Source organism: Bombina bombina, chromosome 1 (assembly GCF_027579735.1).
Source record: "Bombina bombina isolate aBomBom1 chromosome 1, aBomBom1.pri, whole genome shotgun sequence".
Classification (NCBI taxonomy): domain Eukaryota; kingdom Metazoa; phylum Chordata; class Amphibia; order Anura; family Bombinatoridae; genus Bombina; species Bombina bombina.
In genome coordinates, this window is record NC_069499.1 from 217,486,229 (window position 1) to 217,503,260 (window position 17,032).

General features: G+C 39.5%; 1 protein-coding gene across 1 annotated transcript in view; it reads right to left on the minus strand.

The window, feature by feature from the left end:
* Positions 1-9,645: 9,645 nt before the first annotated feature.
* The window catches only part of LOC128645091 (kelch-like protein 28), a 183,760-nt gene continuing 176,373 nt past the window's right edge, over positions 9,646-17,032 (minus strand). Inside the window, 1 exon segment of the mRNA XM_053697848.1 lies at positions 9,646-10,838. Within this exon segment, the coding sequence (XP_053553823.1) occupies positions 10,675-10,838 (164 nt within the window). The 3' untranslated portion in view covers positions 9,646-10,674.

Here is a 17,032-nt window from a genome sequence, read left to right on the forward strand (position 1 = left end):
CGTCTTGATAAAATCAAGCGTTCAATTTCCAAGCAGTCAGCTTCAGAGAAGTTAGATTTTGATGTTTGAAGGGACCCTGTATCAGAAGGTCCTGTTTCAGAGGTAGAGACCAAGGTGGACAGGATGACATGTCCACCAGGTCTGCATACCAAGTCCTGCGTGGCCACGCAGGTGCTATTAGAATCACTGATGCTCTCTCTTGTTTGATTCTGGCAATCAATCGCGGAAGCAACGGGAAGGGTGGAAACACGTAAGCCATCCTGAAGTCCCAAGGTGCTGTCAGAGCATCTATCAGGACTGCTCCTGGATCCCTGGATCTGGACCCGTAACGAGGAAGCTTGGCGTTCTGTCGAGACGCCATGAGATCTATCTCTGGTTTGCCCCAACGTCGAAGTATTTGGGCAAAGACCTCCGGATGAAGTTCCCACTCCCCCGGATGAAAAGTCTGACGACTTAAGAAATCCGCCTCCCAGTTCTCCACTCCCGGGATGTGGATTGCTGACAGGTGGCAAGAGTGAGACTCTGCCCAGAGAATTATCTTTGATACTTCCATCATAGCTAGGGAGCTTCTTGTCCCTCCCTGATGGTTGATGTAAGCTACAGTCGTGATGTTGTCCGACTGAAACCTGATGAACCCCCGAGTTGTCAACTGGGGCCAAGCCAGGAGGGCATTGAGAACTGCTCTCAATTCCAGAATGTTTATTGGCAGGAGACTCTCCTCCTGACTCCATTGTCCCTGAGCCTTCAGAGAATTCCAGACGGCACCCCAACCTAGAAGGCTGGCGTCTGTTGTTACAATTGTCCAGTCTGGTCTGCTGAATGGCATCCCCCTGGACAGATGTGGCCGAGAAAGCCACCATAGAAGAGAATTTCTGGTCTCTTGATCCAGATTCAGAGAAGGGGATAAGTCTGAGTAATCCCCATTCCACTGACTTAGCATGCACAGTTGCAGTGGTCTGAGGTGTAAGCGTGCAAAGGGTACTATGTCCATTGCCGCTACCATTAAGCCGATTACCTCCATGCATTGAGCCACTGACGGGTGTTGAATGGAATGAAGGGTGCGGCAAGCACTTTGAAGTCTTGTTAGCCTGTCCTCTGTCAGGTAAATCTTCATTTCTACAGAATCTATAAGAGTCCCCAGGAAGGGAACTCTTGTGAGTGGAACGAGTGAACTTTTCTTTTCGTTCACCTTCCATCCATGTGAACTTAGAAATGCCAGCACTAACTCTGTATGAGACTTGGCAGTTTGAAAGCTTGAAGCTTGTATCAGAATGTCGTCTAGGTATGGAGCTACCGAGATTCCCCGCGGTCTTAGTACCGCCAGAAGAGCACCCAGAACCTTTGTGAAGATTCTTGGAGCTGTAGCCAATCCGAATGGAAGAGCCACAAACTGGTAATGCCTGTCTAGGAAGGCAAACCTTAGGTACCGATAATGATCTTTGTGAATCGGTATGTGAAGGTAAGTATCTTTTAAATCTACAGTGGTCATGTACTGACCCTCTTGGATCATAGGTAAAATTGTCCGTATAGTCTCCATCTTGAACGATGGAACTCTTAGGAATTTGTTTAGGATCTTTAAGTCCAGGATTGGTCTGAAAGTTCCCTCTTTTTTGGGAACCACAAACAGATTTGAGTAAAACCCCTGTCCCTGTTCCGATCGTGGAACTGGATGGATTACTCCCATTAACAAGAGCTCTTGTACGCAGCGTAGAAACGCCTCTTTCTTTGTCTGTATTGTTGACAATCTTGACAGATGAAATCTCTCTCTTGGAGGAGAGTATTTGAAGTCCAGAAGGTATCCCTGAGATATTATCTCTAGCGCCCAGGGATCCTGAACATCTCTTGCCCAAGCCTGGGCGAAGAGAGAAAGTCTGCCCCCCACTAGATCCGATCCCGGATCGGGGGCCCTCAATTCATGCTGTCTTAGGGGCAGCAGCAGGTTTCCTAGTCTGCTTGCCCTTGTTCCAGGACTGGTTAGGTTTCCAGCCTTGTCTGTAGCGAGCAACAGCTCCTTCCTGTTTTGGTGCAGAGGAAGTTGATGCTGCTCCAGCTTTGAAATTACGAAAGGAACGAAAATTAGACTGTCTAGTCTTGGCTTTGGCTTTGTCCTGAGGCAGGGCATGGCCTTTACCTCCTGTAATGTCAGCGATAATCTCTTTCAACCCGGGCCCGAATAAGGTCTGCCCTTTGAAAGGTATATTAAGCAATTTAGACTTAGAAGTAACATCAGCTGACCAGGATTTTAGCCACAGCGCCCTGCGTGTCTGAATGGCGAATCCTGAATTCTTCGCCGTAAGTTTAGTAAGATGTACTACGGCCTCCGAAATGAATGAATTAGCTAGTTTAAGGACTCTAAGCCTGTCCGTAATGTCGTCCAGAGTAGCTGAACCAATGTTCTCTTCCAGAGACTCAATCCAGAATGCCGCTGCAGCCGTGATCGGCGCAATGCATGCAAGGGGTTGCAATATAAAACCTTGTTGAACAAACATTTTCTTAAGGTAACCCTCTAACTTTTTATCCATTGGATCTGAAAAAGCACAGCTATCCTCCACCGGGATAGTGGTACGCTTAGCTAAGGTAGAAACTGCTCCCTCCACCTTAGGGACCGTTTGCCATAAGTCCCTTGTGGTGGCGTCTATTGGAAACATTTTTCTAAATATCGGAGGGGGTGAGAACGGCACACCGGGTCTATCCCACTCCTTAGTAACAATTTCAGTAAGTCTCTTAGGTATAGGAAAAACCTCAGTACTCGTCGGTACCGCAAAATATTTATCCAACCTACACATTTTCTCTGGTATTGCAACTGTGTTACAATCATTCAGAGCCGCTAACACCTCCCCTAGTAATACACGGAGGTTTTCCAGTTTAAATTTAAAATTTGAAATATCTGAATCCAGTCTGTTTGGATCAGAACCGTCACCCACAGAATGAAGTTCTCCGTCCTCATGTTCTGCCACCTGTGACGCAGTGTCTGACATGGCCCTAATATTATCAGCGCACTCTGTTCTCACCCCAGAGTGATCACGCTTACCTCTTAGTTCTGGTAATTTAGCCAAAACCTCAGTCATAACAGTAGCCATATCCTGTAATGTGATTTGTAATGGCCGCCCAGATGTACTCGGCGCTACAATATCACGCACCTCCCTCTGAGCGGGAGATGTAGGTACTGACACGTGAGGCGAGTTAGTCGGCATAACTCTCCCCTCGTTGTTTGGTGAAATTTGTTCAATTTGTACAGATTGACTTTTATTTAAAGTAGCATCAATACAGTTAGTACATAAATTTCTATTTGGCTCCACTTTGGCATTGCAACAAATGACACAGGTATCATCCTCTGAATCAGACATGTTTAACACACTAGCAAATAAACTTGCAACTTGGAAATACAATTCAATTAGAATAATATTAAAACGTACTGTGCCTTTAAGAAGCACAGAAGATCTATGACAGGTGAAAATTAATAAATTGAAACAGTTATAGCCTCAATCCTTGTAAACAACACAACTTTAGCAAAGGTTTAATCCCATTAGCAAAGATAACAAATTCTGAAAGCAGGAAACAAATTACAGAATAAACGTTTTTTATCTCAGTCAAACTATAATTCTCACAGCTCTGCTGAGAGAAATTACCTCCCTCAAAATAAGTTTTGAAGACCCCTGAGCTCTGTAGAGATGAACCGGATCATGCAGGGAATACAATGAGTTGCTGACTGAAATATTTGATGCAGTAAAAGCGCCAAAAAAACGGCCCCTCCCCCTCACACACAGCAGTGAGGGAGAACAGAAACTGTCAGAAAAACAGATTAAGCAACTGCCAAGTGGAAAAATAGTGCCCAAACATTTATTCACTCAGTACCTCAGTAAATGAAAACGATTTTACATTCCAGCAAAAACGTTAAACATAATCTCTAGTTATTAAACAGCTTTATGTATTTCTTACAGTGTAATTCTAGTGAAGTACCATTCCCCAGAATACTGAAGTGTAAAGTATACATACATGACATTATATCGGTATGGCAGGATTTTCTCATCAATTCCATTGTCAGAAAATAAAAACTGCTACATACCTCTATGCAGATTCATCTGCCCGCTGTCCCCTGATCTGAAGTTTACCTCTCCTCAGATGGCCGAGAAACAGCAATATGATCTTAACTACTCCGGCTAAAATCATAACAAAAACTCTGGTAGATTCTTCTTCAAACTCTGCCAGAGAGATAATAACACACTCCGGTGCTATTTTAAAATAACAAACTTTTGATTGAAGATATAAAACTAAGTATAATCACCATAGTCCTCTCACACATCCTATCTAGTCGTTGGGTGCAAGAGAATGACTGGGAGTGACGTAGAGGGGAGGAGCTATATGCAGCTCTGCTGGGTGAATCCTCTTGCACTTCCTGTTGGGGAGGAGTAATATCCCAGAAGTAATGATGACCCGTGGACTGATCACACTTAACAGAAGAAAATTACTTTAAATAGAATGCGAGCTCAATCTGATTGGCTGGTTGGTAAAAGAGCTTTGAACTTTTTTAATTTAGAATAGGGTAGGGCATTTTTTTATTTTGGGGGGCTTTGTTATTTTATTAGGGGGCTTAGAGTAGGTGTAATTAGTTTAAAATTGTTGTAATATTTTTCTAATGTTTGTAAATATTTTTTTATTTTTTGTAACTTAGTTCTTTTTTATTTTTTGTACTTTAGTTAGTTTATTTAATTGTAGTTATTTGTAGGTATTGTATTTAAATAATTTATTGATAGTGTAGTGTTAGGTTTAATTGTAACTTAGGTTAGGATTTATTTTACAGGTAATTTTGTAATTATTTTAACTAGGTAACTATTAAATAGTTATTAACTATTTAATAGCTATTGTACCTGGTTAATATAATTACAAAGTTGCCTGTAAAATAAATATTAATCCTAAAATAGCTACAATATAATTATAATTTATATTGTAGCTATATTAGGGTTTATTTTACAGGTAAGTATTTAGCTTTAAATAGGAATAAGTTATTTAATAGTTAATTTATTTTGTTAGATAAAAATTATATTTAACTTAGGGGGGTGTTAGGGTTAGAATTAGCTTTAGGGGTTAATACATTTATTAGAATAGCGGTGAGCTCCAGTCTGCAGATTAGGGGTTAATGTTTGAAGTTAGGTGTCGGCGATGTTAGGGAGGGCAGATTAGGGGTTAATACTATTTATTATAGGGTTATTGAGGCGGGAGTGAGGCGGATTAGGGGTTAATAACTTTATTATAATAGCGGATCGGTCCGGTCGGCAGATTAGGGGTTAATAAGTGTAGGCAGGTGGAGGCGACGTTGTGGGGGGCAGATTAGGGGTTAATTAATATAATATAGGGGTCGGCGGTGTTAGGGGCAGCAGATTAGGGGTACATAGGGATAATGTAAGTAGCGGCGGTTTACGGAGCGGCACATTAGGGGTTAAAAAAAATATGCAGGTGTCAGCGATAGCGGGGGCGGCAGATTAGAGGTTAATAAGTGTAAGGTTAGGGGTGTGTAGACTCGGGGTACATGTTAGGGTGTTAGGTGCAGACGTAGGAAGTGTTTCCCCATAGAAAACAATGGGGCTGCGTTAGGAGCTGAACGCGGCTTTTTTGCAGGTGTTTTTTGCAGGCCCCATTGTTTTCTATGGGGGAATCGTGCACGAGCACGTTTTTTAAGCTGGCCGTGTCCGTAAGCACCGCTGGTATCGAGAGTTGCAGTGGGGTTAAATTATGCTCTACTCTCGCTTTTTGGAGCCTAACGCACTGAAAACCCAGCCATTCTGTGAACTCTAAATACCAGCGGTATTTAAAAGGTGCGGCCAGAAAAAAGCACGCGTAGCTAACGCACCCCTTTGGCCATAGAACTCTAAATCTAGGCGTTAGTTAGGGGTGTTAGAGTTAGATAGGGTTATTATACTTAATATATATATAATATAATAACGATATTAACTATATTAACCCTAATATAATTAAGGTTAATATAGTTAATATATATAATATAATAACTATATTAACTATATTAACCCTAATATAATTAGGGTTAATATAGGTGGCGGCGGTGTAGGGGGGTCAGATTAGGGGTTAATCTATTTAATATAGGTGGCGGCGGTGTAGGGGGGTCAGATTAGGGGTTAATCTATTTATTATAGGAGGCGGCGGTATAGGGGGATTTAGATTATAGGCAAAAGAGCTGATTTCTTTGTGACAATGCCCCGCCAAAAGCCCTTTTAAGGGCTGGTAAAAGAGCTGGTTACTTTGGGGTAATGCCACGCAAAAAGCCCTTTTCAGGGCTATTTGTAGGGTTAGACTTAGGTTTAGTGGTAGGGATAGTTTAGTATTTTAGGGGTTAATTAATTTAATATAGGTGGCGGCGGTGTAGGGGGATTAGATTAGGGGTTAATTTAATATAGGTGGAGGCGGTATAGGGGGATTAGATTAGGGGTTAATTTAATATAGCTGGCGGCGGTGTAGGGGGATTAAATTAGGGGTTAATAATTTTAATATAGCTGGCGGTGGGGTAGGAGCTCACATTAGGGGGTAGTTAATGTAGCTGGCGGCGGGGTAGGAGATCACATTAGGGGGTTGTTAATATAGCTGGTGGTGGGTAGGAGCTCACATTAGGGGGTAGTTAATATAGCTGGCGACGGGGTAGGAGCTCACATTAGGGGGTAGTTAATGTAGCTGGCGGCGGGGTAGGAGCTCACATTAGGGGGTAGTTAATGTAGCTGGCGGCGGGGTAGGAGATCACATTAGGGGGTAGTTAATGTAGCTGGCGGTGGGGTAGGAGCTCACATTAGGGGGTAGTTAATGTAGGTGGCGGCGGGGCCCGGGAGCGGCGGTTTAGGGGTTAATAATTTTATTAGGTGCGGCGGGTCCGGGAGCGGCGGTTTAGGGGTTAATACATTTAATGCGGCGGGGTAGGAGATCACATTAGGGGGTTGTTAATATAGCTGGTGGTGGGTAGGAGCTCACATTTAGGGGGTAGTTAATGTAGGTGGCGGCGGGGTAGGAGCTCACATTAGGGGGTAGTTAATGTAGCTGCCGGCGGGGTAGGAGATCACATTAGGGGGTAGTTAATGTAGCTGGCGGTGGGGTAGGAGCTCACATTAGGGGGTAGTTAATGTAGGTGGCGGCGGGGCCCGGGAGCGGCGGTTTAGGGGTTAATAATTTTATTAGGTGCGGCGGGTCCGGGAGCGGCGGTTTAGGGGTTAATACATTTTTTATTATTAGGAGAGGGAGGGGGGATAGCGGATAGAGGGTTAGACGTGTCGGGCTATGTTTGGGAGGCGTGTTAGACAGTACGGGTGATTTTATAACTTAGTCAGGTTTTGTAGACGCCGGCAGTTTCTAAAGTGCCGTAAGTCACGTATTCTGGGGAATTTGTACTTACGCAGATTTCTGGACATCGCTAGTTTATCCGACTTACGGCACTTTAGCATCTGACGGCGCCGTATATGGGATAGCTCGAGTTGTGATCTGAAACTACAGGCGGCGGGGGTTCCCTCACTTGCGCCGCAAACTACGATCTATATCGGATCGCGCCCCAAGACAGTACTTGTTAAGACCAACAGGCACTGATACAGATCAGGACTCTTGCAGTAACACACACACGGTACTGAAAAGGGATAATGTTTCTCTTTAGCTACTTAAAACAGCAAACTGTTCACCTGCCATAGAGCTGCAGCCTGAAACGTACTCAAAACATAGAGAGGAAAAGGAATGCTAGAAAGAGGAAGGATATATGTAGGATAGGTAGTGCCCTGAATATTTCTGTGACGTGCCTACTTACTTTATGATGGCACAAGGCAACATATAACACTAGAAAAAATACCAAGGATTAGAGTGCTCTAAAAAAGCTCTACCATATATTAATAACCACAATATATCAAATGTGGTCACAAATTTATAAGTATTAAGTATTAATAGATATACGTATATAATTTAAAATATAAATTTATTTATTCTAAAATCAATGCAATTCATACAAATAAAAATAATAATAAGGTGCACCTTATAAACAACAATAGATTTTTAAAAATATAATTCATATATTAATAAAGAAATAACTCATATAAGGCATAAAACAACAGTATTCCTATAGAGTTATTGCAAAACAAATAACTGAACGTTCCCAAACATTAGGAGTATAAAGTGCTTGAAATTCTGGGCGTATTTTAAACAGTCTCCAAATGTTTATCAGAGCCTTATATTTCCGTTTCCAGGCTCAAACAAATGTGATGATACTCATATGTTTGTAGCAATATAGTAATCCACTCTTTTATCTTTTTATAGTTGTTGTTACAAATGCCGTTTTTTTTACTTTTGTGGAGCGCCAAAAGATATATATGACTCACCAGAATCCGAAAGGTAAATAAGATAAAACTTTTGATACCTTTCCCCGACCGTGTTTCTTCTTTACAGGGGTACTGGCGTTTCTAGATCAGCCGTTAGCTCTGGCTGTGACATGTATCTTTCACGTGTTACCTCTAATCCGCAAATCACACGGAGACCCGAATTTCAAGCACTTTATACTCCTAATGTTTGGGAACGTTCAGTTATTTGTTTTGCAATAACTATAGAAATACTGTTGTTTTATTCCTTATATGAGTTATTTCTTTATTAATATATGAATTATATTTTTAAAAATCTATTGTTGTTTATAAGGTGCACCTTATTATTATTTTTATTTGTATGAATTGCATTGATTTTAGAATAAATAAATTTATTTTTTAAATTATATACGTATATCTATTAATATTTATAAATTTGTGACCACATTTGATCTATTGTGGTTCTTAATATATGGTAGAGCTTATTTAGCGCACTCGAATCCTTGGTATTTTTTTGTATTAATTAGTGTGAGCTTTGGGAAAATCACGCTTTTAGAGTTGCTTATACTACCTTTGGGATCCGGCCTTGTTATAGACAACATATAACACTAGAACCTAAATATAGGTCATTGCACAAGTCTGAGAAAGAAAAAGAAAAGCCATCAAATGTTAGAACTTCCAAAAACCATTAGTAATACAATACCTATAAAACATGTACCTTTTCCATAAGCATCTCATATGTTTTCTCAAACCTCACTTGCTATCTCTCCTCCTCTCATTATCCGAGTTTTACACTTTCCTTATTTATTTCGCTTCCTGCTTCTCTTTATCTTCCTCTCTATAGTTTCTGCTCTATTCCTTCTCATTCCATCTCCTTTTCCCTTCCACTACTAAATGAAATTACCAACAGCTGCAATTAGAGCTACTAACCAGCAGATGATGCTCCTTCAGTATATAAAACAGTAAATCATATGGTAAGTTATGGAGATTGACACCTGGGAGAAAAAACAAAAAAAACCTTTGTCAAGTGTAATTAAAAAACCTGCAAATAAATGAGTTCAGCAGCAAAAACACATGGTCTGTGGACAATTAAGAGAAAAGACAAAAAACTTAAATGTGTAAAGTGATAATATATGATGGGGTTTTTTCTGGTAGAAGAAGTGTCATGACCTAAAAAAACTTCAAAACCATTAAGAGATTTTGTACATATGAATATTTAAAGGAATCTAAATCCCACCAGTACTACTGTTTACTAAAATAGTTACCTTTTTCAGTAATGTTATTGAAATTTTAAAAATTGCACTGAAAACATTAGTATTATTGTTTGCTTTTATTTTTGTAGGATATTCAAGAATTCTTACCAATGTCATTACGTTATTTTGTTTTCTATGTTTAGATTTTATGGATTGTAATACAAATATTGAACTATATATGAGGAACTCCTCTTAAAAAGGGGGAGATAGGGAAAGGGGGCTAGATCTCCTAAATAATGAATCCTTGTAGGTAGACCTATGTATCACTTAAAGGCAGTGCCTGAATACCAAAATATTAATCGGAAAATTAGAGGAAAGGAGGTAATATATATGGCACACTTAATTTAAGAGCATAGAATACTATATGTTAAAGGTTCTGGGAGGATGTTTCAAAATAAAATTTAACTTTTATTAGTACATAATAAAATGATGAGATAAAAAATACACTGTATAGCTATATACCTACAGTAAGAAAAGGGAGACCATTGTGTTCCATTGGTGGTGTGTGGTTAAGTGAGACAAAACCAAAACTATTATAATTAAACCCAAATACTTGCTGTAGTGTAGATAAGAATGATAAATGATCATCCAAAAATATTTATAAATAAGAAGAGAAAAGAAAAGTATAAAAACACGTGTTTGTAAGAAAGCCAACACACTTAGCGCACGCTTCTCCTATGCTTGAAGGTTAAATAAACATATCGATAGAATGAAAGAGCAAATTCTTCTCTATTAATGAGTGTATATATTGAACTAGCCAGTATACACATTCACAAGCATACACACACATTCACAAGCATACATACACATACACACATGCATACATACACACACGCATACATACATACACAGGCAGACATAGCTAAAGGGCTGAAAATGTCAATCAGTCCGCGAAACCACAGCAATAGCAATCACTGATTCTGGGTTGTAAACTTCTTCTAAAACAATTTCAAATGGCAATAGATCACAGGGTCGATGAAACAGGCTTTTCTCGATCTCCGTGACATACTAGCTTCTGGCAGCTTAGGTCGGACATCCTTTCATGCAGAGCTATTTAATGGTAGACAGTGCTTGCAGTTATCCCATTTTCATCAAAGGGCAGTTAAACCAAAGTTACATCTAGAATATGCCATACTGGCCAGCTCCAGCCAGGTGTCTGAGACAGGGTCATATTTCTGTACAGTATTCAGATACGATGACCCTGAGTGACCTCCAACCACATAGAGGTAGTTATCAATGACTGCTGCACCTACTCCTATTAAAAGGAAACAGAAAAAAAAAGAGAAAGTGTATTCAGTAACACCTTTATTTTGTTGATAGATAAGACACTGCAAAACAATGGAACTTTTGATAACAAAATGATAGTGGCTAGTTGTGTCTACTCCAGAACATGTCAGGAAAGTCTGGGGTACAATAAAAAACAACAGAAATTTCTTATGATGCATATGATCACATTTTCATTTCATTACAAGATTACATTCCGAATTGTCCTCAGCAGAAGAGAATCAGATAAGGCAAACCTAGGTTTTAACATGGTGGTGTCATTAGTTAAAGGGACAGTCAACACTAAAATTGTTATTGTTTAAAAAGATAGACAATGCCTTTACTACTCATTCCCTAGCTTTGCACAACCAGCATTGTTATATTAATATACTTTATAACATTTAAACATTTCTGCCTGTTTCACTACAGACAGCCTCTTATCACATGCTTTTTATTTGCTTTTCATAACAGGAGACTGCTAGTTCATGTGAGCCATATAGATAAATAACTCAGAACAACACAGCACTAATTGGCTAAAATGCAAGTCAACAGATAATAAATAAAAAATAATGTGATCAGGGGCTGTCAGAAGATGCTTAGATACAAGGTAATTACAGAGGTAAAAAGTGTATTAACCCCTTAATGACCGGACCATTTTTCAATTTTCTTACCCTTAATGACAATGGCTATTTTTACATTTCTGCAGTGTTTGTGTTTAGCTGTAATTTTCCTCTTACTCATTTACTGTACCCACATATATTATATACCGTTTTTCTCGCCATTAAATGGACTTTCTAAAGATACCATTATTTTCATCATGTCTTATAATTTACTAAAAAAAAAAAAAAAAAAAATATGAGGAAAAAATGGAAAAAAACACACTTTTTCTAACTTTGACCCCCAAAATATGTTACGCATCTAGAATCACCAAAAAACACCCATGCTAAATAGTTTCTAAATTTTGTCCTGAGTTTAGAAATACCCAATGTTTACACGTTCTTTGCTTTTTTTGCAAGTTATGGGGCAATAAAAACAAGTAGCACTTCTCTATTTCCAAATCACTTTTTTTCAAAATTAGCGCTAGTTACATTGGAACCCTGATATCTGTCAGGAATACCTGAATATCCCTTGACATGTATATATATTTTTTTAGAAGACAACCCAAAGTATTGATCTAGGCCCATTTTGGTATATTTCATGCCACCATTTCACCGCCAAATGCGATAAAAAACAAAAAGTTCACTTTTTTCACAAAATTTGTCACAAACTTTAGGTTTCCCACTGAAATTATTTACAAACAGCTTCTGCAATTATGGCACAAATGGTTGTAAATGCTTCTCTGGGATCCCCTTTTTTTCAGAAATAGCAGACTTATATGGCTTTGGGGTTGCTTTTTGGTAATTAGAAGGCCGCTAAATGCCGCTGCGCACCACACGTGTTTTATGCCCAGGAGTGAAGGGGTTAATTAGGGAGCTTGTAGGGTTAATTTTAGCTTTAGTGTAGTAGACAACCCCAAGTATTGATCTAGGCCCATTTTGGTATATTTTATGCCACCATTTCACCGCCAAATGCGAGCAAATAAAAAAAAAACCTTTACATTTTTCACTGAAATTATTTACAAACAGCTTGTGCTATTATGGCAGAAATTGTTGTAAAAGCTTCTCTGGTATCCCCTTTGTTCAGAAATAGCAGACTTATATGGCTTTGGTGTTGCTTTTTGGTAATTAGAAGGCCGCTAAATGCTGCTGCGCACCACACGTTAATTATGCCCAGCAGTGAAGGGGTTAAATTAGGTAGCTTGTAGGGAGCTTGCAGGGTTAATTTTAGAGATCAGCTTCCCACCTGACACATCCCACCCCCTGATCCCTCCCAAACAGCTCTCTTCCCTCCCCCACCCCACAATTGTTCCCGCCATCTTAAGTACTGGCAGAAAGTCTGCCAGTACTAAATAAAAGAGGTTTTTTTTTTTTTAAATAAAAATAATAAAATATTTTAGCTGTGATGGACCCCTGCCTTAGCCCCAACCTCCCTGATCCCCCCTCCAGCTCTCTAACCCTCTCCCCTACCTAATTACCGCTATCTTGGGTACTGGCAGCTGTCTGCCAGTACCCATTTTGGCCCCAAAAACCCCCCAAAAAGTATTTTAATTTTTTTTTTAACTTAAAAACTATTTCTGTAGTGTAGCAGCCCCCCCACAATACCCCCACCCCCTCCCCTTCCCAGATCCTTTTATATTTAAAAAAATTTTTTTTACCTTTTTCTCCCTTTCTGCCCTCATTCATTGGTGTCAGTGTGGCTAATGTGCGCATGCGCACGTGCATGCGCGCCCCGTGCAAGCGCTCATGCACGTTCACACTCACCCCTCGTGCACGCGCATCGTGCACGCGCACAGGCACCCTCACACCCGGCGGACACTGGCACCATCGCTACCAGTGCAGAGAGGGCCACAGAGTGGCTCTCTCTGCATTGGAGGCTTGTAAAGTGGTATTGCAGGATGCCTCCATATCGAGGCATCACTGCAATACCCTCAGAGCTGCTGGAAGCATTTGTGATCGCTTCCAGCACTCTGTTAGACAACTGACGTACCAGGTACGTCCATTGTCATTAACTGTTAGTTTTTGCATGACGTACCTGGTACGTCAGTTGTCATTAAGGGGTTAATATAACTGTGTTGGTTATGCATAATATAATAGCGCGGTAAAGCCACTAGCTGCAGGGCCCGCGCTAGTATAACCAAAAAACTAAATTTATGCTTACCTGATAAATTTCTTTCTTTCCGGATATGGAGAGTCCACAACGTCATTCAATTACTAGTTGGAATATCATTTCTGGCCAGCAGGAGGAGGCGAAGAGCACCACAGCAAAGCTGTTGAGTGTGACTCCCCTACCCATAATCCCCAGTCATTCGACCGAAGGGAAATGGAAAAAGAATAACACAAAGGTGTAGAGGTGCCTGAGGTTTAGTAAAACATAACTGTCTTAATAAAGTGTGGGGTCGTGGACTCTCCATATCCGGAAAGAAAGACATTTATCAGGTAAGCATTCATTTTGTTTTCTTTCCTAAGATATGGAGAGTCCACAACGTCATTTAATTACTAGTGGGAACCAATACCCAAGCTAGAGGACACAGAATGAACAGGGATGGAGAACAAGACAGGAAGACCTAAACAGAAGGCTCCACCGCTTAAAGAACCTTTCTCCCAAAAGAGGCCTCAGCTGGGGCAAAAGTATCAAATTTGTAAAATTTGGAAAAAGTATGCAGAGAAGACCAAGTTACAGCCTTGCAAAGCTGTTCCAAAGAAGCTTCATCTTTGAAAGCCCATGTGGAAGCCACCGCTCTAGTAGAGTGAGATGTAATCCTTTCAGGAGGCTGCTGTCCAGCAGTCTCGTATACCAAACGGATGATGCTTTTCAGCCAAAAAGAAAGGTAGCCATAGCTTTTTGACCTCTACGTTTTCCAGAATAGACAACAAACAGAGAAGATGTTTGACGGAAATCTTTGGTTGCTTGCAAGTAAAACTTCAAACCACGTCCAAGTTGTGCAACAGACACTCCTTCTTAGAGGAAGGATTAGGTATTAAACTCCATCTAAAATATCACTAACATTCCGGATCTGTTTTTATAAAGGGGAGAGTTTACTATCACTTTAAGGAAAACTGTTGTAGTCATACCAAATACTAATAATTTTTAATTTTCAGTATAAAACTATGTGCTTCAGATATATTGTATATTTTGTCAAATATTTTTTTAATTTTTTTAAATATATTGTGATAGTGGACTCTTGGACCCTATACATTATGAATTGGGGAGATATTTGTATTTAAAGTGACAGTCTACCCACAGTGCTACGTAATTTGGCGACGCTATACAAATAAATGATAATAATAAATGATAATAATTTCTTTATTGTTTAAAAAGATAGATAATCCCTTTATTACACATTCCCCAGCTTTGCATAACCAACACGGTTATATTAATATACTTTTTACTCTGCAGACTGCCCTTTATCTCAGTGCTATTTACAAACTTGCATTTCTTTCATGTAATTAACAAGAGTCCATGAGCTAGTGACGTATGGGATATACATTCCTACCAGGAGGGGCAAAGTTTCCCAAACCTTAAAATGCCTATAAATACACCCCTCACCACACCCACAAATCAGTTTTTACAAACTTTGCCTCCAAGGGAGGTGGTGAAGTAAGTTTGTGCTAGATTCTACGTTGATATGCGCTCCGCAGCAAGTTGGAGCCCGGTTTTCCTCTCAGCGTGCAGTGAATGTCAGAGGGATGTGAAGAGAGTATTGCCTATTGAATGCAGTGATCTCCTTCTACGGGGTCTATTTCATAAGGTTCTCTGTTATCGGTCGTAGAGATTCATCTCTTACCTCCCTTTTCAGATCGACGATATACTCTTATATTTACCATTTCCTCTACTGATTCTCGTTTCAGTACTGGTTTGGCTTTCTACAAATATGTAGATGAGTGTCCTGGGGTAAGTAAGTCTTATTTTCTGTGACACTCTAAGCTATGGTTGGGCACTTTATTTATAAAGTTCTAAATATATGTATTCAAACATTTATTTGCCTTGACTCAGAATGTTCAACTTTCCTTATTTCCAGACAGTCAGTTTCATATTTGGGATTATGCATTGAATTATCATATTTTTTCTTACCTCAAAAATTTGACTTTATTCCCTGTGGGCTGTTAGGCTCGCGGGGGCTGAAAATGCTTCATTTTATTGCGTCATTCTTGGCGCGGACTTTTTTGGCGCAAAAATTCTTTTCCATTTCCGGCGTCATACGTGTCGCCGGAAGTTGCGTCATTTTTTGACGTTATTTTGCGTCAAAGATGTCGGCGTTCCGGATGTGGCGTCATTTTTGGCGCCAAAAGCATTTAGGCGCCAAATAATGTGGGCGTTTTTTTTTGGCGCTAAAAAATATGGGCGTCATTTTTGTCTCCACATTATTTAAGTCTCATTATTTATTGCTTCTGGTTGCTAGAAGATTGTTCACTGGCATTTTTTTTCCCATTCCTGAAACTGTCATTTAAGGAATTTGATCAATTTTGCTTTATATGTTGTTTTTTTCTTTTACATATTGCAAGATGTTCCACGTTGCAACTGAGTCAGAAGATACTACAGGAAAATCACTGCACAGTGCTGGAGCTACCAAGCTAAGTCTGCTATAAACTTTTGGTATCTGTTTTCTCCAGCTGTTATTTGTATTGCATGTTATGTCAAACTTATTAATGCAGATAAAATTTCCTTTAGTACTGTTACATTACCTGTTGCTGTCCGTCAACATCTAATTTTCAGAGTGTTCCTGATAACATAAGAGATTTTATTTTTTAAATCCATTAAGAAGGCTATGTCTGTTATTTCTCCTTCTAGTATACATAAAAGTCTTTTAAAACTTCTCTTTTTTTCAGATGAATTTTTAAATGAACATCATCATTCTGATACTGATAATGGTTCTTCTGGTTCAGAGGTTTCTGTCTCAGAGGTTGATGCTGATAAATCTTTGTATTTGTTCAAGATGGAATTTATTCGTTCTTTACTTAAAGACGTGTTATTTGCATTAGAAATAGAGGATTCTGGTCCTCTTGATACTAAATGTAAACGTTTAAATAAGGTTTTTAAATCTCCTGTAGTTATTCCAGAAGTGTTTTATCTCCCTGATGCTATTTCTGAAGTAATTTCCAGGGAATGGAATAATTTGGGTAATTTATTTACTCCTTCTAGACGTTTAAGCAAATTATATCCTGTGCCATCTGACAGATTAGAGTTTTTTGGGACAAAAATCCCTAAGGTTATGGGGCTGTCTCTACTCCTGCTAATGTACTACTATTCCTATGGCAGATAGTACTTCATTTAAGGATCCTTTAGATAGGAAAATGGAATCTTTTCTAAGAAAAGCTTACTTATGTTCAGGTAATCTTCTTAGACCTGCTATATTTTTAGCGGATGTTGCTGCAGCTTCAACTTTTTGGTTAGAAGCTTTAGCGCAACAAGTAACAGATCATAATTTTATAGCATTATTATTATTCTATAACATGCTAATAATTTAATTGGTGATACCATCTTTTGATATCATTAGAGTTGATGTCAGGTATATGTCTCTAGCTATTTTAGCTAGAAAAGCTTTATGGATTAAACTTGGAATGCTGACATGTCTTCTAAGTCAACTTT